Source organism: Trachymyrmex cornetzi, unplaced genomic scaffold (assembly GCF_001594075.2).
Source record: "Trachymyrmex cornetzi isolate Tcor2-1 unplaced genomic scaffold, Tcor1.1 scaffold579, whole genome shotgun sequence".
In the NCBI taxonomy this organism is placed as follows: Eukaryota; Metazoa; Arthropoda; class Insecta; order Hymenoptera; family Formicidae; genus Trachymyrmex; species Trachymyrmex cornetzi.
Genome location: NW_017299892.1, coordinates 251,407 through 274,909, shown reverse-complemented (window position 1 = coordinate 274,909; position 23,503 = coordinate 251,407). Strand labels below are relative to the sequence as shown.

The 23,503-nt window shown below is 33.8% G+C and overlaps 3 protein-coding genes across 14 annotated transcripts in view; 1 reads left to right on the top strand and 2 right to left on the bottom strand.

Annotated features, from left to right (window-relative positions):
• Positions 1-146: 146 nt before the first annotated feature.
• On the bottom strand, positions 147-14,706 carry Kua (Plasmanylethanolamine desaturase Kua). 7 transcript variants are annotated; one of them, XM_018515475.1, is made up of 5 exons: positions 14,330-14,706; positions 2,539-3,114; positions 1,559-1,770; positions 1,264-1,482; positions 836-1,096 (listed from the first exon to the last, which is right to left on the bottom strand). In XM_018515475.1, the coding sequence occupies exons 2-5, from the start codon at positions 2,768-2,770 to the stop codon at positions 836-838; spliced, it is 924 nt and encodes a 307-aa protein (XP_018370977.1). In that variant the 5' UTR covers positions 2,771-3,114; positions 14,330-14,706. The 7 variants fall into 7 exon arrangements, with proteins under 7 accessions (XP_018370982.1, XP_018370977.1, XP_018370976.1 ...); XM_018515474.1 differs by having other exon boundaries at positions 14,384-14,706; XM_018515477.1 differs by lacking the exon at positions 14,330-14,706 and adding an exon at positions 7,559-8,008.
• LOC108766293 (U6 snRNA-associated Sm-like protein LSm4) lies at positions 5,190-18,425 on the top strand. 4 transcript variants are annotated; one of them, XM_018515481.1, is made up of 9 exons: positions 5,190-5,388; positions 5,466-5,639; positions 6,842-7,040; positions 14,163-14,362; positions 16,816-16,949; positions 17,026-17,067; positions 17,166-17,264; positions 17,599-17,776; positions 18,050-18,147. In XM_018515481.1, the coding sequence occupies exons 5-9, from the start codon at positions 16,947-16,949 to the stop codon at positions 18,145-18,147; spliced, it is 420 nt and encodes a 139-aa protein (XP_018370983.1). In that variant the 5' UTR covers positions 5,190-5,388; positions 5,466-5,639; positions 6,842-7,040; positions 14,163-14,362; positions 16,816-16,946. The 4 variants fall into 4 exon arrangements, with proteins under 4 accessions (XP_018370983.1, XP_018370985.1, XP_018370984.1 ...); XM_018515483.1 differs by lacking the exons at positions 5,190-5,388; positions 5,466-5,639; positions 6,842-7,040 and adding an exon at positions 8,014-8,070; XM_018515482.1 differs by lacking the exons at positions 5,190-5,388; positions 5,466-5,639; positions 6,842-7,040; positions 14,163-14,362 and adding an exon at positions 10,969-11,034 and having other exon boundaries at positions 16,820-16,949.
• A 460-nt stretch (positions 18,426-18,885) lies between these two features.
• The window catches only part of Hel25E (ATP-dependent RNA helicase 25E), a 5,925-nt gene continuing 1,307 nt past the window's right edge, over positions 18,886-23,503 (bottom strand). For 2 of the 3 annotated variants that reach the window (XM_018515619.1, XM_018515620.1), the window contains exons 3-9: positions 23,111-23,331; positions 22,486-22,669; positions 22,172-22,290; positions 20,386-20,517; positions 19,948-20,094; positions 19,729-19,866; positions 19,322-19,465 (exon numbers count right to left, since the gene is read on the bottom strand). In XM_018515619.1, coding sequence (XP_018371121.1) covers positions 19,322-19,465; positions 19,729-19,866; positions 19,948-20,094; positions 20,386-20,517; positions 22,172-22,290; positions 22,486-22,669; positions 23,111-23,331 — 1,085 coding nt within the window. Of the gene's footprint in view, positions 19,108-19,196; positions 19,260-19,321; positions 19,466-19,728; positions 19,867-19,947; positions 20,095-20,385; positions 20,518-22,171; positions 22,291-22,485; positions 22,670-23,110; positions 23,332-23,503 lie in introns of those variants that run through there. The other variant, XM_018515621.1, reaches the window with a different exon arrangement.

The following is a 23,503-nucleotide window of genomic DNA, read 5'->3' as shown; positions in this document are numbered from 1 at the left end:
AAAAATCGATTAATAAATCGATAATTTTCAAATATTTTGATTAACTAATAATCGAATTATATATATATATACATATATATATATATAATGCATATATTTTAGCACGTATATGCATAGATCATATATATACAAATATGTATGCGCATATCTCTATCATGTGTTATCATACATATTTTTCATGTTTACTTTTAATCGTTTAACGACACATTAGAAAAATGCAATCGTGTATTTTAAAAAAATATGAGGTATTTTAGCTTATTATTACGTCTCGTATCTGGCCTTTAATATCACGGTGGCTTTTCTCGAATTGCTCTCTTGTACATCGTGTTAAAACAAAGTTTATAAGTTTGTGCAAAAATTGATACGCGATGATTGTGCGATACATAAAGAAGTTATCGACATGGTGTTGACAGATTTGTCAGATTGCAATTTCGTAAGCGTGATTCTGAAATTTATGCTTATTCCTTATTTGTCATACATATATATACATGTATTATTGCGCGTACGTATTAAAAACGTGTAAATTTTAAAAGCATATCGAAATCGAATAATGCTATTTATCCTTATGCACTCTATCTGTCTTCACAAAAGGCCTCGTATCGTAGTACGAAAAGAAAAAAGTATAATATGTATACATACTCGATATCTCTTCAAACAATTGAAGATTCCATGTATACAAACTTTTTTTTACTATTGCCCATACAAATCTTCCACTTAATCTCTACTTAGTTCGATGTTTGTGTTTTGTTGTGTTTCCGTTACGTTTGGCCGTACGTTAAATATCTCGATCATATAGTAAAATATACAGTAAGGAAAGGAGGACGATTATTAATTCTCAAGAACGTTTTTGCGCCCATTTCAGATCGTCAGCTCTAGGTTTGCAACCGGTGGACCACTCGATTATCACCTCCAAAATATACCAAAATTGAAGTTTTTCTAAAGGCCAGTTCAGCCATCCCGTAGTGATGCAAAAGTAAGTCTCATGGGGTGCGACGTGGTGTACGCGGTGATGCTTCCTCGGCAGGATAATCCTGAGCTCTTGAAGCCAAATAACCCAGCCAGGTAATCCGAAATACGTATGCGACCACTTATGTATCTGTAAAGTACATTATCCTTTAACTGCACGGTAATATATAAAACAACATTTCTAATATTGTATTTAATTATAACATTAAAGCACATTAATACTCTAAAAGATAATTTTACTAAAATTGAAATATTTACCCGTATATTTTTCTAATATTCTTCTAATTAGACGTTTACCTGATTAGTCATTGCTACAAAAATGGCAAGCAGGAACCAATAACACGTCCACACGAATCGTTGTTGCATTTCTATTTCAGACAACGTTAGAAAGTCCCACGTGAGCTTAGACAGGACTGGTATCGCGACCATAAAATTATCGCCATTAGTTTCTATGAAATCGTGTCTCGTTATACTGGTAGGATCTATGTGATGCTCGCGAAATGGTCGTAGGAAATTCTGAAAAAAAAGCTCTTGATAAATTAAATTCATGATTTATTTTGAAACATTCATTTCTACATTTTCGATACTTTACCTTCCCCAGGATTGGAAGTTCAACGGATCCCCAGGTATCAGCAGCCCAATGAACCAAACCGGAGCCAAAGTCGGCGGTGATGATACCGCACAATGCAGCTATTGCTATGGAACTCAAATTTTCTAGTCGTAATTTGATAAGCACGAATACAGAGTTCACAGCTATCAGGGTGATACAGATCCCCACACAGATACATTCTTGTGTTCTCTTTCCTGGAAGAATATTATCAATATAATTTGTTGTTGTAAATACATAATATAAATACTTTTAATAATAATATACAGGGTGTCTTACAACTACCACATTTCTTCTTATAAGCATGGTGGAATTATATATATAAGGTGAATATTGCGCATAATGGCGGAGTTCGACCAATCAAAATTGTACTAATTTGCAGTGTACTCATTTGCAGAACGAATCATGTGAATTTTTGCAAATAAACTCAAAAATTAATTGGTTGACAGATCTCCCCATTACTTTCAGCCGACTGCGCATCCGTGGGAATGGTTCACCTTACTTCTTACACCATGCTCTTAAAAATGTATTCTTGAGGTAATTTTAAAATGAAAATCCTAATACAAAAATTACCTCAAGATGTCCTTAAGAGGAAATGCGGCAGTTGTGAGACACCCTGCATAAGTAATAACATATATAAATATTTTTAATAATAATAAGCAAAAAATCTAAAGTTTTTAAAAATCGCTTGGATCGTTATGCTAAAATAAAAAATGCATCTATCATATTACACATTCGCTTCTTTTAAATGAAATATACATTTAAATTCTTGGATACGTTAATGAATATCTTCTCTCTTTTTCTCATGACGAAGCAAAACTGTTCAAGGTGTGTATACTGTATATTCTTAGTAACTCATAAATTTTAAGGACAGTGGCGTTTTATCATCGCTATGCAAATGCTTTCACAAATAAAAAACAAGAGCAGTCGATCTTAAATGATTGGGATAAAGAGATTCTACGTACCGGTGCTATATAGATTCGCGAGCTCTTGGGCGCCTTTGTGATTCGGACCCCATCTGGGCACAGTTCTGTCTTCCTGCGAGGTCGGTACTACTGAGTTTGCATTAGGATCGTCCTCAAGCATCGAATTTTCATAGATCTGCCGCTCGGTCTTCACCGGCGCCAGGAAATTGGTCGCCATAGAACATGCGGCCGATGCGGCCTGTCCTAGGTTCGGCACTTTTATATCTTCCATGTTCTTTAGCCGAAAAATTCTTACGCGAATCTACGTGAACGAACAATAATATTCTAGCATATTCTTTCAGAACTCGGAAGCATTTCACAGAATTCGCTCGTTTTCAAAAGGATTTTTTTGTATATTAAATATACAAAGTTAAATTATTTTGGGACGATCATCATATTATGCACCTCCTTCGGTGTCCTCTCTCCGTCGCATGAATTATTCGCTCCAATTCGTGCGATGAAATGAATTGTCAGTCCGCGCATTATCCTGAGAAAGTTTAGAATCGTTCATCCATGTAGATCTTCACTAGTTTAGATCTTCTGTATCTTTCAGATATCGGACGTTGCGGCAAGTACCTGCAATTAAATGACACATTCCATGATATGCAGTCTCAGTCAAGATGACATCATCTCGACTTTATCATAATAATCGAGCATTACTTGAGTTTGTACAGAGATCTGATATCTCGATTGCTTTTTTCAGGAAATATCGAAAATGGAATGGATAAACCTCGAAGTTCCTTCAAAGGAACAATCAACTCGAAATTAATCGAAGAATCAAGAATCTGCGGTTCAAGAGAAACAGCGTAGAGGTTTCGCGCTTATGTCCGTTTCCACTAGTGTAGATTAATTTTAATCTCGTTCTAAGAATCAAAAAAAGATGAAAAATAGGTTGAACCTAGATTAAAGTTAATCTACATTGGTGGAAATGGACATTAGCGAGGAGTACTTTACACATATATGTCCACGCAACGTCGACACAACTGATATTATCTAAATTGATATTATCCGTTCATACATCATTCGTACGCAATTACCGTCAAATATACATGACTACGTACATGCATTTTATATACGATTATCAGTCATTTACATATCGTAATTGCGCCACGTAATATCTTAATGAATGAAACAAGTCGCATGCCGAAATACACGAAATTCTATTCAATTTCAAATCAAATTAGTCACTACGCGATATAAAGTAGGTTAATTCCGCACTTACACGGAACCATGGAACATTATGTCTTCATATCTCCGCGAGTATCGCGTGAGTGTTCTCGGATTCACACGACATCCATAACGACATTCGCGGGCCTCCTACGCTACATTGAAATGCTCGCGCGTATTCTTGTATGTTTGCATTAGCAATCCTCGAGCGTGAAACTAAAAAGTACCTATTTGTACGTGTTAATGCGTTTACGTGAGAGTCCACGCAAGAACATAAGAACGTATATTTATAACGATGTTTAATGATGCTCACGCATTTATGAAGTTTTTAATTGTAACATGAAAAATTCAGAAATTCCGAGAATTGATTCTAATTTTATAAATGCACGTATATACTATCTTTTATATATAATTATTACCAAATACTTTCCTTAAAACACAGATTCTTTAACAAATTTTGAATCGATTTTTTTAATAAAGATCTTGAAGTATCCGTATTTTTTAGTTAACTATATATTAAAAATATATATTTTATTACAATATATACTGAAAATATATAATAAAACTTTTTCAATTTATTTTAAGTAGATTTTATTTCGGTAGAAAAAACTTCAATCTATAAAACAATTTTATCACAAAAATATGTAATATTGGAAATTTAAAAACTATGCAATTATGAAATAAATAAGGATCTCCAGTGTTTTGCTAAAGGAAAACTTGGAGTCAATCAAAAATATGCAGTTTACAGGAAATGTATTTAATAAAAAGTATTCTATACATATTTTCATATATATATATTTTTGCAGGTAGAATAACGAACCAAAATCGTTCGGTGAAACCACTAATGATGAAAGAAAGAACGATATTATAGCGCAAGAAAAGGAAAGATTTCTTATTACAAGTTCCTCTACAAAGACTCGAGGGATTCGAAGCCCTTAGAAAGTCGAGCATCGTGCCCCGCGGGTGCAAATTGCCGCTCGAATTGATTTTCGAAATAGGCTGGCTTTTTAATGCACCGTCGTCCAGTGAGACATCGCGTGCCAGTAATTAAACCGAAGGCAAAGGGTTAAAGGCTCTCGCACAACACGTAACCGATCAATTTCTACGCCACTACGGGTGTATCGTGTACGTCATCATTCGCACGCGAAATTCACATCCTCGCGCCACATAGACGCTCTCCGGGGCTTTGTGACTCGCTTTTGACGCTTAGCTTATCGCGGTTGCCCTGGATGGAGCGTGTCGATTTGCGGCGACACGTGTGTTATTAAATTAGAAAATCTTTACGTTTTTTTCTTTTAATACCACGTTTATGTTACACATTTCCCTCAATAACATGTAAATCTTGTTCGATACTGAATGCTCATGATCCTCGTCTGACATGTCTTGATAGTGAAAAAAATTATTTTACATTTGATAAAAAAATGGCATATCTTCGAAGAAAAAAGAAACTATTAAGTCCAAGTTTTATATAACTCTTTTATGCAATAATATGTAATCTCATATAATTAGCGACCGATAACTTAGCTAATGCAAGGTTTATCAAATACAAGGAAGGACGCCGTTGACGTAACAGATCCTATGTTACCGATTCATGTGAAGCTGCAAAAATGAGATTAAAAGGAATGAAGAAGAGACGATGAAGTGATCTTGGTTGAGCGCGCAAGTCATAATCTCCATCACATTGTATGTATATGATATGTACGTATATCTTTTTCTACAGTTCAAAGGTTCGTATGCATTTACTCGCACACCACTTGTAGGGAGACGTTCGAAGCACCACCACGTGATGGCTGATGGTATACACACAGGACTCAAGCAGGAGGAGCACGTTCTCATCTTGTTAGGATTCAAACATGAGTGCGCACGCGCGCGCGCGCGTGCATACACGTGTATACACGCCTTCACGCCATTGCGAGCATTCTCCCGCGCGACGGGTAAGTGCATGCATTCATATACGCATACGCAATGAGTCACAACAGTGTTTGTACTCCCATCCAGCCTGTCTCATCCCATCTAGCTGCTTGACTTGTGACTTCAAGCAATTGATGATGTCTTCGCAGAGAAGACAAAATTGTTATATAATACTAATTATTTCGCATGAACGTCATATATCTTAATAAAATCCGAAAAATAGAAATAAGAGCTTTATAGTAGAGCAGATATAATTTTAAAGAATATAAATAGGACATAGTATATAAATACTATACATATAGTATGTCGAAATAGTCTAAAAAAATATATTATCAAATCTAAAGACGATTTAACGAAATTTATAATTATGCTTAATAAATATAACCAATTATAAGAGTCATGAATACTTTTGTGATATCAGTATTCCAATATTGTACGTAATTTTATAACTTTTGTCACAAATTACTGTTTTAAAATATAAATTTGGAAACATAAAATTAATATAGATCTGCACGTTCTTATAGGTAAAGGTTCTCTTCGAAAATATATCAACTTTTTAAAGTTATAATTAGCATTATGAATATTCTTGTGATTCATTGTATATGTATATGACTCGCTTGATCTGAGGGCATCGCCGTACATAGATGCAATGCGCATTTGAATAACGTATTCTGTTCGCACATTCAATGACAGGATCGGAATTTTAATAGAAAAGAATTGAGGAACAATTTAATTTGTAGATATCGATGGATTTGTGCACCAGTAGCACCATTTGAAAATTGTTCACGACGAATGGCATTAATTACTGATTTAATTTTATTAATAACAAAAATTATTTATATAACTGAAATATAAATCCTGCGTGGCTATAAAAAAATATTTTCATAAATTGAATTCGTAATAAATAAATATAATCCTGTTAGAGTTTAATATTGAATCTAACGAATGAACTTTTTTAAATAAATTAATGTTTTATCATGTTATAAATTGCTATTGGATTATATAACGCGGTCACGTATTTTTCTTTATATAAAGACTATTCATATAATTCATCCCTCAATTGTGAGACACAAAGATGCTAAACCATTCTAAAAGCTGTCCAATTATATACCTACAAAGAATAGTGTTGTCAGTGAGACAAGTTTTGATCACATTGAACAACTCATAACGAAGAAGCTAAAAATAAAGAGTTAATTTATTTAACACATATACACTTCTCTCACAGGATTCAAAAGGATTGACCGTGATGCATGCAATCAACTACCACTTGTGCTACGAACCGACACACATACGTCATCTCGCACGTGAGGGAGGATATATATCGGACACGAACCGCTGAAAGGATATATCCCTAACGAGGAGTATTTCATCGCTAAAGAGGAGTTAATTCTCAACGGAGGACTGCGACCTTAATTCAATCGAGGGTGAATCTAGATAGACAACATGTACACTCACGTAAAAATTTGATCGCATACTCTCTTTTACTGAATTGAAACCGTCATCGCTCATAACGAGGTAACTTGGCGACGTCGTACCTCTTTATTACTGTTGCTGCCGGTTTCGAAGTGCCTCCTCGACGGTGACGGATGTTGACAGGATCGCCGACGTGCGAGACGGCAGCCATGCGAGAAACGGTCTCGTCGCCGAGTTCAATTAGTCACTAGCAGGGTGGTTAGAACGATAAATCGACAATAACAACGACGCGAGAGGAAGATAGATCGTCTTGCACCGGCACGGTGACTCGCACACACGTACACACACGGGCACCGACGCATCGCGTGAACACGCGTGTATCCGCGCAAGCGTCTCCACTCGCCGGCTACTCCCCGATAGTATAGGCCGGATTCTTTAGGCTAGGATTCTCGCATTGGAGTCTTCACTGGGGACCAACTCGAGCGACGAAAACTGGGTGTAGCCAGATGAACGAGCGACAAGGACTTACGTATAACGAGACTGTCTCCGAGAGAGCGTGCCGACGAGGAAAGCAACAGAGGAGTAGGCGAAAAGATATGAATGACAGAAAGAGAGACGGGGAGAAGGAGAGAGAGGAGGTGACGGTAGGACGGGGTAGGAGCGAGAGAGTCGTGAAAAGAGCGCGTGTGCGCGCTCGCACTCGCGCTCAACCTCGTCTCCAGAGTTTCTAGGAGCGGTCGAGAGCGAAACGCGCGGCAACTGAAAGGTCGACCTGGGGGATACCGACGTGACGCGACGCGACGGAGACGGAGGCGCTGCTGCTTTCTCCTTCAGTTACCCACCGTCCGCTCGTTTCGCACTGCACCGTACACCCCGTCACGTTTCCTCACGACCGGCGCCGCCTGACGACAGCGTCGCGACGCCGTTTCTCGTGGCGCCGTCATGCGGTCGACGCGCCTCGTCGATGCGCGTCGTCGTGCGCGACTGGTGCACGGCGTGCACGCGTCGACGCCGCTGTGCGCGATGGTGCGCGATGCAGATGTACGTATACGTGCGAAAGCTCACCTCCTGTGTGCGTGAGGCCAGATTGGCGAGAGCCGAGAAGCGTGTATTGTACTGGCCGCTCCTCGCGACTCGCGTGCGACCGTCGCGTCGAGGTCTCCGCTAGTCCCATAATTTCTCAGTCATTCGTTCGATTAACCCTTTTGTAGAAAAGGAATTCACCTCGTCGACTCACGTACTTCTACTTATTTTTATTTCGATTGCTAAATAGGTAGAATTACACAAAAATTTACTTCAACGTATTCTATAAACTATACCGATGAACTGTAAGGAGATAGATATCAAATAATCTATTTGTAAATAATATTTCGTTAGAAGTTTCCACCTGACTTTGTAGTTTTCACAAACAAGCGCTAAAACCTGAGACCTTGTGTTTCCGTGCTTAAGAGAATTATAAGATTAGGCCACTACTGTAAGGTCATTTAATGAAGCCTTTTGTAGTTACAAGGACATTATGTATTGGAAATCGTTAATAACGTTGATATGTATCTACTTATTGATTTTTTAATTTAGACAATTTCTTGGTTTACTTGATAATCTTGTGAAATTTTATTCCCAAAAACTACACATATTCAAAACCTAAATGGTTTTTAATTTTTTAGTGGTATTTTAGGGGTATTTTAGTGGTATTTTTTTAGGGGTATTTTAGTGTTTCAGGTAAAAGAAATCGAAACTTTTTTTCGTATTGTTGTAGTTTGAAGTCTTAAAAATATGTTAAGGGGATACTGATGAAATCACTCATTATGTATATCGTAAATGCATGAGAAACTTTAAACTCGTTTTATTTTTAAACATTTTTTAAGTCGCATATTTTTCTTGCAAATTACTAGACAGATCGGCTTGCGCTTTTGCAAACGTACAGTATACCTACATATTAATGATTACTATCACTTGGCCTTCCAATTTTTTGATATCTCTAACATTAGTATTTTTCCGTGTGGCAAAAAGTAAACTTTTTTTTTAGTAAAAATCGAAGTGTTTTCTTTTAAGCACTACCATTTTATTGATTTTTCTTCCTATGATTTATTAATAGAAACGATAACGATCGTAAAGAATAAAAAAAAAATTTTTTATTTCAGACAACGAGGCAATCACTGCGCCCGATAAAAACGATTTTTCGCGACATGACCTGCGGGTCTATCCATATTTTGTATAATATACAATAAAAAGCTTTGCAAAAATTTGAAAAGTTACGTCAAATATGAATGAATGTAATGCAAAACATTAGCTCTGTATAGGTTTAACCGTTTTTATAAATATAATTCCCAAAATTCACCTTAAAAACGAGTAATCACACTAAAATACCCTCTTAAGACAATTATTTCCGGTACGAATTAGCCACTTGCATAAAGTTTCAATTATCAATCTTATTTTATTTATCTCAATTGCTTATAATTCAATTCTTTCTCTTAAATACGTGTACATATTATATTGTGTTCCAATTTTATATTTTCATTTCATATAAGTTGCCAAAGTAGATCTTTAAAAAATTGACCTCCTTATGTTTATTAAGAATACATCAAGTATATTATATCAGATAAAAATTAAAGTTATACATATGCGATAAATCTAAAATTTTTTATATTTAATATAATTTTATAGTTTAAATAAAAATTTTCTTATTTTATTATAATTATTTTAAAAAACATCTATTTCTTATTGAAATAATTTTTGATTCAGGTTCTTAATCGCCAAACTTTTTATATCACTTTCAAATATAATATAGAAAAACCTAATTTTTTCATTTTATTAAAAAACATGTACAATATACATCCTTAAGCAAGACACTTGCGTTTCTCTGGTAAAATTTATGTACATACGCTCCGAATTTTGTTTTTAAACGAGAAGTAATATAGGCGAGGTACAATGTATTGACTCAGCCTTGAACCGAAACACGGGTGGTAAAAGGTAAAAGACCCTCATGCGACGTGACCCACGATTGTGCGTACCGTATCATCCGATAGCTATAACATATGGATATTTCGCAGAGCGTTCATACTTTATTTAAGATTCGACTCGACCTTCGCCGAGGACTAACCCTGGACTTACGATTCTGTATTAAAGCATTAAAGATACTTACAGACAATACCACGACATTAATGCGCTCACGATAACGAAGTCGGTCGCGGGCGCGAAGCGCGCTCCGATGGCCGAGTATTCGCAAAGGGATTCCGCAATTTCTATCAAAGCCCGATCGATTTCTAATCTATATTATAGCAGTTCACTCGTGAAAGAACTTGGCCATGGTTATGTATCAATATTGCGAGTGTCGACGCGACTTCGCGTACAGGACTGATTATTGTTAACATTCTGCAATGAGGGGATTGATTTCACCCATATACGCCTCTATCTAGATCGTTAATTTTTTATGAAACACCATATCGCACTTTTTGAAAGTAGTAACTCTGCATATAGAGAGGACTGTAACTTTTACCATTAAATATTTCTAAATGTGCTTATAAATTATGCGCCTCTCAACACAGAAGAATGTTTCCCTTGTGAACATTTTTCTCAAAATTTTTCATGTAATTTTTTTAAATGTTTATATAAATTTAAGAATTTTTCAAAATTTCTAAATTTTATATCTTTTACGCAACATCATAATTTTAAGTGGAGTAAGCAGAAAAACTGTCCTCTCAATTAAGTTATTTTATTTTTATTTGATTTTTATTTAAACAATATACAATCAACAATAAATGTTACAGTAGTATGTTGAATCGAAACATTTGCTACGAGTTACTGGCGAGAACTGAGAAATTCAACTCAAGGATTTTATTTCAGAAAGGAAGACCTTTGTTAAAATAATGAAAACCAATAACATGACGCGTCTCTAATATCAAAAGCAGCGACTAATGCGATTTTTCAAACAAAGGCATCTACGATTACTTATGAAAATATGAAAACGTGACAAGAATTGGTGTGCGAAGGATTATCTGAATAGAAGTAAGTCCTTTTACTGCTTTTGAGGAAAGCTTTTGAGCAAAGTCAGAAATACTTTTTTTTTTCTTTAACGAGAGAATAAAGATTGCAAGATAAAAAATTTTACGAGATGTTGTATTAGATATTGTTAGGGAAACCTGTATATGCACTTGAAAAAATAAAAAAATTCTCAAAGTTCCGAGAATATTAAAAATCCTAGAATCCGAAAATAGAGGAGTGATTGCGACAGGTAACAGATATGGAATTAAATGACTATATCCACTATTCATTCAGTCATTTATTTTGTAATTAATGTTCATAATTCTGTTCAAAATATTAGAAAAATAACAACAAAGTAAACATATTATTGGCATAACATATATAATTAATAATTATGTTATAAAGTTAAAAATTTTTCTAGTTCTCTCTTTTAACATATCATATTATCAAAAATGTTTTAATGCTTTCTGTTTAAATTACGTAAAATCGGTCATCTTCGTCAGCTACTTTTATTTATTCTACGAATAAAAATAGACGTGGTGTCCAGAAAGAAATTATAGTGTCTCGAATTCTATGTTTATTTTCTAATGGATTGACTTTTATTTTCAATTTATTGTTATATAACAAAAATTAAACTTGTAAATTAAGAATTATTTAAATAATAGCAAAATAAAATAGTTTTTATATTATTCTAAGGAAGATTTAAATTTTTATTAACAATGGCATGGACATTGCTAGCAGTACAGTTTTTTCGCCCTATTAAAGGAGGTGCAAAAAGATCGCTAATAGCATACGATATCGCGATAATAATATTCGCGCACTATCTATCGCAATATCGCGATACCTCTTCAACATATATCTTAAAATACCTTGAATATTTAAAATAGCTTGAAGAGGGTGAGAGAAATGTCTATAGACTCGTACAACTTTTAAGTAATAATAAACGCGGTCTGTTTCCAGGGTAAAAGTCGATACTTCGGAAATGTAAGTCTCGACCTCGTCCGTCGTTTTACGGTGAAACGTAAATGAAGCGCGTACGCAACTTTGTGGCCGCTTCTTATAATCACGTAGACGGCAAATGGCCACGTGTAGCAGTCATTCCGGCTAAGTCGTGGCCAAAACGGACTTCTATTGGACTTACGCATGCACCATCTCATTTCTGCTTTCATCGATGTTATTATACACACATGCCATATATTCGTGCTACTCGTCGAATCGATGATCATCATCTTTCATCGGCATCACGCGATATGTATTTTCCCATTTCAAACTACATTTGCGGATTATGATTACTGTTTCAGTTACTTCCATTATGTTCGATTAGATTTCCATAGAAATAATTTCGATGGGCAAACCGCGCATTCCCCTTAGTTCGTGAGTGTCTTGTAAATAATCTATGATAAACAGCTTAAAATTAGAGTATTATTAAATTATCAGCATTCGCTGCTTTATATATTATTCGATAAACAAAGGATATTATCTTGGCATTAAATATTGATAGAGACTCTTTAATCGGAGTCAAGACACGAAAGACGCAGTCACTTTTGATTGGTCCGTCATATTTTAACAACTCCTAAGAGAGAAAGAAAGAGACAAGAAAAAGATAAAATAAACAGAAAAACAAATAATAAATGTATGTCTTTTCTCTTAGGATTTTACTAAAACTAGAGACCCTGCATACAAAATGCGGTTCGTGTCCAGTCTCCGGGGATCGATTGAAACGAAGGGAAAGTTTAGTAAATTTACTAGATGTTGACAATGAAATTCTAAATATTCTAATAAATTCGCTCAATTTTGTAATTTTCACCTCGTTTCAAGATACGGAATCAATTCCCTGATTAAAGGATCTCTAGATGTTGACATGTAAAGAAAACACTGTTATTTAATTCATTTAACGTAATGTATATGATATGCATAAGTCTTGAGATCTTATCAAAAAATGATTTGCACTTATCTTTTTAGCATGACGTATATCATACCGATAATACTATTTAATCAGAGATAACGCGCTCTAGCATTAGCAAACGAGCACGTTATCGAGGTGCGTCTTCTGTCCATAATTTTTTTTATAAGACTGACAGTTACTTTCACGTCTCTCGAGTATCGCATGAGCGCGGTTCTATGATTTTAAATTGCAGACTCTATGCCTTTTCCTAAATCAGTCCGCATTTTATCTATTTGTCTTTGCTCAGCTTTTCTCGCACCGATAACGCGGATGACATCATTGATTTATGCATGTTGATCTGGGCACCTATCATGGGATCAATCGATTCTATGAAATTCTGACTGGAATGATGCCGTTTTCTTTAGAAAATACAATATAAATCTAGGGAATAGTTAAATAATTTCGATCGGAATCCATTTCGACTTGTTCCATGATAGGTGCCCTTGTGATTTCTTGCTGATAAATGAGTTAATTTTTAGGATAAGCAATTGTCTTCTGTCGATGAAGTTCTGTTACCGATTCGCGCGATTTTGAGAAATCATATTTTATACGGAAAATAAACTGTTTTTACGAATTCTGCATGTCATCGCTTATCTACCGCATTATCGGTTAAGCGGAACGGTAAATACGTTTTGTAAACTGCATCGCAAGATATTTAACAATTCTAGACGTTTAGCAATAATAATAATGTCAGTAATTCGGCAACAGGTTGCGGAAATCATGACTTCCTTAACCCGAGCAAATCTGTATGTATTATTCATAATCGTGCGCTTAATGGATCGAAGAATCTTCATAGAAGAAAAGATAAAGAATCTTTATGTTAAAATCTCGAAAAAATTTCTGCGCTATTTCTAGTTCTGAATTATTTTAAAAATCACTTAAAAGGATTTTACATTCCATATTGTGCAAGAATACAACTTAGAATTTATAATAATTGCATAAATTTGCAATTTATTTAATTTTAATATATACAAGACCTATTTAGGATTCTTCACGATGTCTCGAATTGTTATCGAGTGCACGTTTTTTGTTAACTAATTAAAAATTATTTATCAATCTTTTCCGGTTCAAACTTTCTCACATATTGAACGAAGCTCAAGTATTTTATTCTTAATTTTATTCAATCGATTAGTCTAACATAAATCAAATTTGTATTGCAGGAATATATAAAGATTCTAAAAATATAATTCGCTGATTATAATTACAGAACGGAATTGTATTCGACTTGAAGGTACGATAAACTACCGCAGTACTTTACATCGAATCCAATCCTCGATATAGGACCGCAAAGAGTTGAGAAGAGATTGTTTCGCAGACGGGCACGAGGATGATTCCACGGAACACACAATTAGGAGACGGCTTTCACATACTCACAATTACACTTCATCAGTCATCAGGCGTGCGTAGGTGTGTGTCCAAGATCCTTACTTTCCAGTTTCTCGGCGACCAATTATCCGTCATGCCGCAGATGCACGATAGCCCGCGCGATACAGCGCGATGTACGGTGCGAAGCACTGTCGTGCGCGACAATGCCGAGTGTCTCGCGCGCGTGTGAGTTGTTTTTCGCCGGATGAGTCGCGTAGCCGGGTATGTCGCGGGTATGTATGTATTTTACCCGCGAGCTTGCGTGCTGACGAGGAATCGGCTGCGCGTATGTTCGTTTGAAGTATGTACAACATAGCATTGTTGACGAACACAAACACGGGAGACAGTAACGGGAGAGGGGCTCCGATTTAAAAACCGATTGTCACTTTTACGAAACACAGACTGCCATGTACCGCTAGATCATTCCGCTTGTTAATATCATATTAACTCATAGTTTGAAACGATCGCATATGTAATAATTTAGCGTCGTGTTTTTGAAAAAAAAAAGCCATTATTTTTACAAATTGCGAAATTAAAATTCATCTGTTTTTAACTAAGAAGAAGCGCCAACTGCGGCTTTATGTAATAAAATAATAATTCTCTATATATGTATAATTTATTTTAAATACATTTTTTTCAGATATAGTAATTGCGTGTCGATTACTTTCGGACTTGCAACACAATCAAAATGAACTGTTGCATATATCTGAAGAATATATGTATTTAAAATAAATTACATGTATAGAATTATTATTCCAATATCTAAGTTTGATCGTAGTTGGAACTTCTTTCTTAGTTGATTTATATTCGTATAGCGATTTTGTTTCTAACTTATATCATCTATTTTACTTATATTTGGAGATATATATTAATTTTTTAAATTAAAAATCTCTTTAATGTACTTATACATTACGTATATATATTTTTTAAATATATTTTATACATATATATAAGATTAAAAATATTAATTTTATACATATGTATAAAATATATTTAAAAATACATCTAGCTTCTCAATTTAAGAAAATTAATATTTCTAAGTAAAGAAGTAAAATACATGAGTTTTAACTTTTTTTCGAAAAGCGTTCTTTCCGTACTGGTGAATTGCGTTCGGTCAATTAGCGTTTGGTCTCGAATATCACACTGAAGAGCGATGAATCGAAGCGAAATTATGTTATCGTCAAAATCTCGCCGGAGATCTTAAAGTAACGTGACAAGTTTAGCGTCGATATCGTGACGTCGCGAAATACTTTCATTCACGAATCTGCTCCTATTTATGCAATTCTCACATTATGCAACGAACAAACTTGAATGAACGACTATTGCAGCTGCGATACGTATATCGATCGGACGATTTGGCAGTCTAAAATCGAAGCAGTTTATTATCAATGGTCACGCAGATTAACGTTGGTAGATGATATTATATAGCGTTTCGATAAATAACATCGATAAATATGAATGAATCCATTTTTAGACATGCTAGTTACATATTTATAATCACAATATCGTATTTACATAATTCTCAGACAAAGCATAACAAAGCGTGTCTTAACAAAATCGCACAAATCTTAGCAATGCATATTTAGCAAGCAACCCGGTAAAAAATTTTTCATGCATGATAATGTATAAATATGTATAAACATACATAAACACGAATAAATATTCATAAACATGTATAATTTTATATATATATGAAATATGTCCATACATGTTCATACATCTTCCTTTCTTTTGTGTAAAATTACTTTTTAGTGTAATAGAAATAATAATAATAATGTAGAAACATAAAATATAATTAAAGGGATAATTTTCGCATTGTTCGTTTTAGGCAAAAACAAGTTTGGAAAAATATAAAAAAATTGTTCATGCATAATTTTATATATAATTATACATATAAATAGTTTTTTTTACATTTCTTCAAACTTGATTTTTTCTAAAATAAATAGTGCGAAAATTACCTTTTTAATCATTTTTTATATTTTCACGTTATACTATTATTATTTCTATTACACTAAAATGTAATTTTACAAAAAAAAGAAGGATGTATGAACATGTATGGACATATTTCATATATAAAATTATACATATTTATGAATATTTATGCGTGTTTATGTATGTTTATACATATTTATATATATTCATGCATGAAAAATTTTTTACCGGAAATATGTCAGCAACAAAGCAAACACGTTGCTATCTGGATTCGTATTATAATTATTATGGTCGTTAATTTAAAAAATAGCACATGCATAAGACGGGAAACGTATTCACTTACAAGTGAAATTTATTATCATTTTTTAATAGACTGCTATAAAAAATAAGATTGTAGAATTTATATATAAAAAGTAATATCTTCCATTTGGATATATATATTCAATTGAATGGATATTCAATTGAATTTTTAAGCTAAAAGAAGATTTATCTTTCAATTGTTTAATTTGGATAATTTATTTATGCGGCGCCTGTTACAATTATTTTATTTATATTTTTTAAAGAGAGGTCGAACATCATACGACTCATTGGAGGAAAATCTCGCCAATAGTTGGCGCTCGCAGACAATTATTTTCAAATCTGATAGACTGTTGACGCGTAACCTATAAGAAGTGGGTTTTAATAAATTATAATAATGGTGAGCATTTTATTCTCATTCTATAATTAAGAGACCCGCCTCGTTCTTTTAATACATATTGTTTAATTCTTTTCAGTTACCTCTGACTTTACTAAAAACAGCGCAAAACCACCCCATGGTAAGTCCTGGATTTGTGTACAATATCTCTGAAGAAGAATGTTTAAAGAGGTCCTGTATATTACTATATTAATAATCCAACTAAGTATTTTATTGCAGTTGGTGGAGCTGAAAAATGGGGAAACTTACAACGGTCACTTAGTCAGCTGCGATAACTGGATGAACATAAACCTCAGAGAGGTTATATGTACGTCAAGGGTAAGAATATTACTGTGTATGCTGATTCTAGGAAAAACTTCTTATTTGTTTAATTGAGCTTAAGTTTAGACGGATCTATGAAATAAACAGAAAGATAACACTATCCGAATGAATTGTCATCAATTCTTTTATAATAAAAACTAAAACCAAATAAAATTTATCAATATACACTAGACATTTAGTTTTGAAGCATTTAGTATCGATACCTAGTATATGCTAGTATTTATATGTTTATTTTTCTAATTTGTTAATCAAGTGTTTTTAATTTATAATCAATAAACTCTAGAGTTAAGCTATAGATATTCAACTCATTAGAATCTGACAATTGTGTTAGGATGGTGACAAATTCTGGAGAATGCCTGAATGCTATATAAGAGGCAGCACAATAAAGTATCTGAGGATCCCAGATGAAGTAATAGATATGGTAAAAGAAGATATACAGATGAAATCAAGGGGACGCGGCGAGATGAAGGGTCGGGGCCAGAATCAAAGAGGACGTGGCGGTGGAAGAGGTAATGATTTTTCTTTATAAAATTACTAACCTTCTGTACATAAAAAATATCTTTAAACGTACTTTTTTGAACTGTATTTCTAAGAAATTTTTTTCCTCAATGAAAATGTTGAAGTACTCTATAATTCAAAACATTTAAAATGAAGAGCTTTTGAAGATTAAACTTTAAAGGAACAGTAAATAAAATTCTGTTTTCGTATTATCCTATAGAAGATACTATTACCAACAATCTGCTCTTTAAAACAATTTATTCATTGTTCAATATACCTTACAGGTACCTTTGGCAGGGGAGGAAGAGGTCCAGCACCATTGGGTCGTGGAGGTAGCACACAAGTTGGAAATAAATCACAAAATAAACCAAGACCTAAATGAAACCAAATATTTTTATTTTATTTCAATTACATAATTCTACGCGAATACTCGAAAATATTAATTTTCTTTTGCAAAGATTCGTCACTATCTGATTCCTTATTATTTCATATAATCTTGTATATGTAAACTTAATATCTTAATTTATATCAAACTACAAAGGCACATTGCTCGTGTGAATATTGTACTTGGTTGTACGTATCAGGAGACACAAGCGCAGCAATACTAGTGTTCCTTTGCACGAGACCGTGAGTTACGGTATATTTTACAGTAATGTAAAATGTAGTGAATACTTTATTAGGAATGCATTTAAAAATTATAAAGTCTTCTCATTTAATTTTTTGTCGCAAATTGCATTAATTGTAAAAAAATACGTATAAGTTTATTGTTGTAAGAATAAAAATGATCTATGAAAATAATGACAATTTTGTAAATTCTAAACAATTAATTTGTAAGTAATTATAATACACAATTATTTGTATAAACGATGAAATCTATCTTGTTTTAATTTTAGTTAATCATGATGAAATTAAAATAAAATATTTTTTCAGTTTCAATTGTTGCCTTTATACTAGTAGGAAAATTATCTACTATTACAGGAAATAAATTTGTATTTAAAAAAGGAAGTTTTTATTTTGGACGTTCATAGTCTTACAGGAGGTATGTAACGACTATATTCTGAAATATATCTACTATACAGAACATCCTTATTTTCTAATAAATAGAATAAAACATGTAATGTACATCTTTATCAATAGTAGTTTATTGTATTGACCAAAGTATAGCGATGGTTATAGAGATTACGTCAACCAATCATATTTATTGTTCGATATCATTGAAAATAGCCGATAAACTTATATAAAACAGGTTTTTTGCAGTGAATGCAATTACATTTTCTTTTGTATATTTGTAATTATTATTTGGTGCCCATCCTTATGTTATGAATACGTGGAATAAGAAGTACTACAAGCAAAAAACTAATTATTTAAATGCAGTTCTAAATATTAATACTTAGTATTATTTCTTATCAACTAAATAAATGTCTCACTCACTTAAATTATGTGCCTTAAAAGATACTATTATGACTTAGTGCATTGTAATTCATCGTCCCTCAACTGTAAGTAAAAAAGATATCAAATTAATATACTTTTAATATAAGACTTTTGAACAAGAATAATTAAATTTCTAATAAGTCAAACTTACTATATGAAGCGAGATCGATTTCGTCCGGTAATTCTGTAATATTTACGTCAAACCTTTCTTGAACATCATTCAATATCTTTGCGTCGCTTTCATCGCTTACTAATGTAATGGCAAGACCCTGCGAAATATAGTTAAATGAGAAAATCATATATATAATTAGAAAAAGCGATTATATTTCAAGATTCAAAATAACTTTAAAATTCAAATTAATTACCAATAAGTTAAATACTTCGTTTTTGTTTTGATTTTATCAGCATAATATAATAATGAACATTGTTACAGATTTTAAAATGTTTTCTTATTAAACATATATAATTTAAACATTTGATGTGGAAAATTACTATGAAGTTGAATTCATCGTAAACAGCCAGAATTTATTACCTTTGTACCAAAACGACCAGCACGCGCAACTCTGTGCAAATATGTATCGGAGTCTTCTGGCATATCATAATTAAATACAATGTTTACACGTTCTATATCCATACCACGTCCAAACAGGTTTGTCGCCACCAAAATACGCTGAAAATATTACTCGTTTTTTTTCAATCATATCCTGTACATAATTTAATTCAATTCGAAGAACTTAGTGCACAGACTTACTTTCTGAAAATCTTTGAACTGTTGATATCTGGATAACCGCTCCTCTTGCGTCATGCCCCGATGAATCCCAATCGCAGGGAAATTCTGTTCCGTTAAAAGTTGTGCTAAAGCCATACATCTTTGTACAGACTTCACAAATATGACAACCTATACAAAGCAATCATTAAAAGGTAAATAGTATATATATAGTATTGATAATACAACTGGTATATATCTGAAGAAGAAACATTTTTAATTTAATATCTTAAAATGTTAACTCGTTTAAACGTACAAATCACTCTTAAAAATAAATACTTGGAAGAATCTTCATCAGAATTGGTGAGTAGTGATAAGATAGTCATCATAGGAAATAAGAAAAACTATTGCATCATGTAAAGATTCTCCACAATAAGAAAAAAATGGATATCCACTGCAGATTGTCCTAGTTAGAAAACAAACCTGATTAAACTCAAGAACATCAAGCAGTTCAAACAACTTCTTGTTCTTCTCATTCTCCTTCAATTTAACGTAATGTTGCTGGAGACCGTTCAAAGTGAGCTTCGCCTCGTCATCGACATAGACCTCCATGGGCTGCACAAAGAACATTATTTCATAAGATAAAATTATACAGTGCCTATGTATAATTCTCAGGCCGTAGAAATTTGCGGCTGTGTCTGCAGTCTCAATGTACTCATTGTTTTCGCCGTCTAAAAATCGTGCAGTTAAATGCACGATAAAGAGACGTCGGTTCAAAAATACAAGTAAAACAAACTAAAATAATATCCCTTGATGCAACTACAGCGTTTGCAAAAATGAAAGTTTTTTAAAATACAGAATCTTTAAGCGATACAAAAAAAGACAAAGCCAAACCATTTTTTTTTCTTGTAAATGTACTACCAAATATGTATATTTTTCTTCCTTTGAAGAAACAGCATTAGGTTCGTTAAGTTACCGTATATATCCGTAAACATAGAAAGTCCCGGCAAGAGACTCCCGCATTTCAATTGCAGAGAATAATCGTAATCATCGATCGAGGTTAGTCATACAGATTACATACGGTCCGGCGACTTCCATCTCTGGGTAGTGCCAACAACGAAAACTCAGCAGTTTGTCCCAACTGAACTTAAGAAGGCGCACTCATGACAGAACGTTCGGTCACATCCGCTGGCCACTCGATGCCAAAATCTCTTCTCCCAAATTTCTGGCACATTAAGATGCCCAGAATCGACTCGCATTACTCTGGTTGGCATAGACGCTCAGCTCTTCACTTCCGGTATCCACTAAGCCGCGACCCGATTTGCGTCACTCGTACGAAATAAAGAGCGCAATTTACAGATACACGAAGATTCGCGTGATTTAGCTTTCATGTGACTTTACGGTTTTTACGACATGAAATTGCTCGATTCATGCACGGCACTTGCATCCTTGTTGACTTCACTCGTACTACGAGACCACGATCGCAATCGAAATCTTGGCACCGAGACAAGAAAACTTTAGTAAAGCTTTTAATATGGGATTGGATGAACGCAAATACAATAGAGCTATGCTATGCTTTCATATTTCTTTTCCCTAACTAATCCTAATCATTCCCCCGAGTATCCTCTTGCATCTTCTTTCTTGTGCTCTTCTGTCTTCAGGTTGTCTTGAAGTCTTCTTAGCCCCCCACCCATAATTGCAAACAAATCCCATAAGTGCATACAGAGCCTAACTCTATTCTAACTCCTCCTGACGACCCATAAGAAATATTTCATATCCCTATCTGTTTTTCTCCCTCAATATATTCCCTGAACGTATTGTTATCTTTACGTGTTGTCCCTTAAATGCGTAGCAACTAATTAAAGGACTTTACTATCGATTGGAACTCTAACTCGGATCTTTCAAACATCGTGTCGGTTGACTCGATTTTAGACAAATAGGTGTATGCTTCCCCTCCACATGTATATGCAGACGATGACACATCAGATATCGAGTTTAGACTTGGAATCAGAATCGGGAAGAGCAGTGAGATATTATGTTGGACACGAGTGTCGAGCATATGATTGCGCCGTTTATCGAAAGATATCGAACGAGATTCATTTTTTTCGAACTCGGTATTCATTTCTTCAAAGCGGCGTCTAAGCGCCTAACCCGCGGATGCGCCGACATTGATATTTATAGTGTGGCTTGAGCTTTGTCCTGGACACGAATATGCCAACGAGACAGGAGCAATTGTAGATCGAAGTGAGGAGGAAGATTGTGTAATTACATCTTGCATGAATTTTTTGCAGACAGGACGTATCTCCTTGGACAGCGTGGCACTGAACATCATGACTTGTTTGCTGTGCGGTGTGCTTCTGAATATTTCCTGTACGTCCCGGCGCATATCTGTAACAACAATGTAGCGCAATTATTTATTATTTGAAATGCGATGTTAAAAATAAAATTAATTTTAAAGAAACGCTCAGTTAAGTGGGTGATGGAAAAAATAGTCATCATAATAAATTAAGACTTTTTCACACATCATGTAGATTCTTTTTAATAAATTTTAAATAAATAAATTAGTTGTTTTATGACACGTACCTAATAATTCAAGCATCTTGTCGCATTCGTCAAGAATAAAATGTTTCAGGTGTTTTAGATTCAGTTTCTTATTCCGTACAAGAGCAAGAATACGACCAGGGGTGCCGACAACAATATGAGGACACACAGTTTTCAACGTCTCTTCATCTTTTTGAATAGGTAAACCACCGAAAAATACGCCAACCTAACAAAAAGAATTTTATTAAAAACCAAAAGTATAAATCTTCTTACAAGATTAGGAAGAGATAGATATATCAGAAATATTTATCTCAATCAAAGACTTCAGTTGTCCCTTTCTACTATAAATTGTATTCATCATTGTATGTACAAAAAATACAGATAAAATACAGACGGCTGTGAGACAGTTCACCTCCTTTCCATTCATATTTTTTAGTATAGAAAATATTGAATATTCATTAAAAGATAAAAATATATTATGACTCAAATTTAGTGCTATATTATGTAAAAATTGTTTAATGTAAATGTAACAAAATATTTTATAATTTATTAAAAAATTCATGTGTAACAATATAAAATTTTATAAAAAGAACTCTTAAAAGCTGCACAATATTATCCTACTTATTCGTACATAGTTTATACACAATCAAAATGGCATAAAACTTACTTTCACATGTGGCATGTATTTGCTAAACCTCTCATATTCTTTACTGATTTGAAAAGCCAGTTCTCGAGTGTGACACATTACTAGGACATAAACTTGGTTCTCTGTTAATTCCAGTTGCTGAAGAGTAGCCAATACAAATACAGCCGTTTTTCCCATACCCGATTTTGCTTGGCACAGTATATCCATGCCAAGAACTGCTTGAGGAATACATTCGTGTTGTACTGTAAACATCAACATTTATACATTGTTAACTTATAACTTTAAAATATTGCGCAAAGTTAAAATCAAGAAAATATAGATACATTGAAAATGTCTAATTCGATCACAAAATTTCAGTTGTCCTTATCTAGCATTATCCAATAAACATATGAATATATATATATATATATATAT

Bases quoted from the DNA above. Each gene is read 5' to 3' on its own strand.
- LOC108766293 (XM_018515484.1), top strand. The intron at 17,068-17,165 runs GTAAGTCCTGGA...ATTTTATTGCAG, and splicing joins CAGCGCAAAACCACCCCATG to TTGGTGGAGCTGAAAAATGG. The intron at 17,777-18,049 runs GTAATGATTTTT...TATACCTTACAG, and splicing joins AGGACGTGGCGGTGGAAGAG to GTACCTTTGGCAGGGGAGGA.
- Kua (XM_018515475.1), bottom strand. From the start codon at position 2,770: ATGGAAGATATAAAAGTGCCGAACCTAGGACAGGCCGCATCGGCCGCA. The intron at 1,771-2,538 runs GTACGTAGAATC...ATATTCTTCCAG, and splicing joins CGCGAATCTATATAGCACCG to GAAAGAGAACACAAGAATGT. The intron at 1,483-1,558 runs GTAAAGTATCGA...CTTTTTTTTCAG, and splicing joins AACTTCCAATCCTGGGGAAG to AATTTCCTACGACCATTTCG.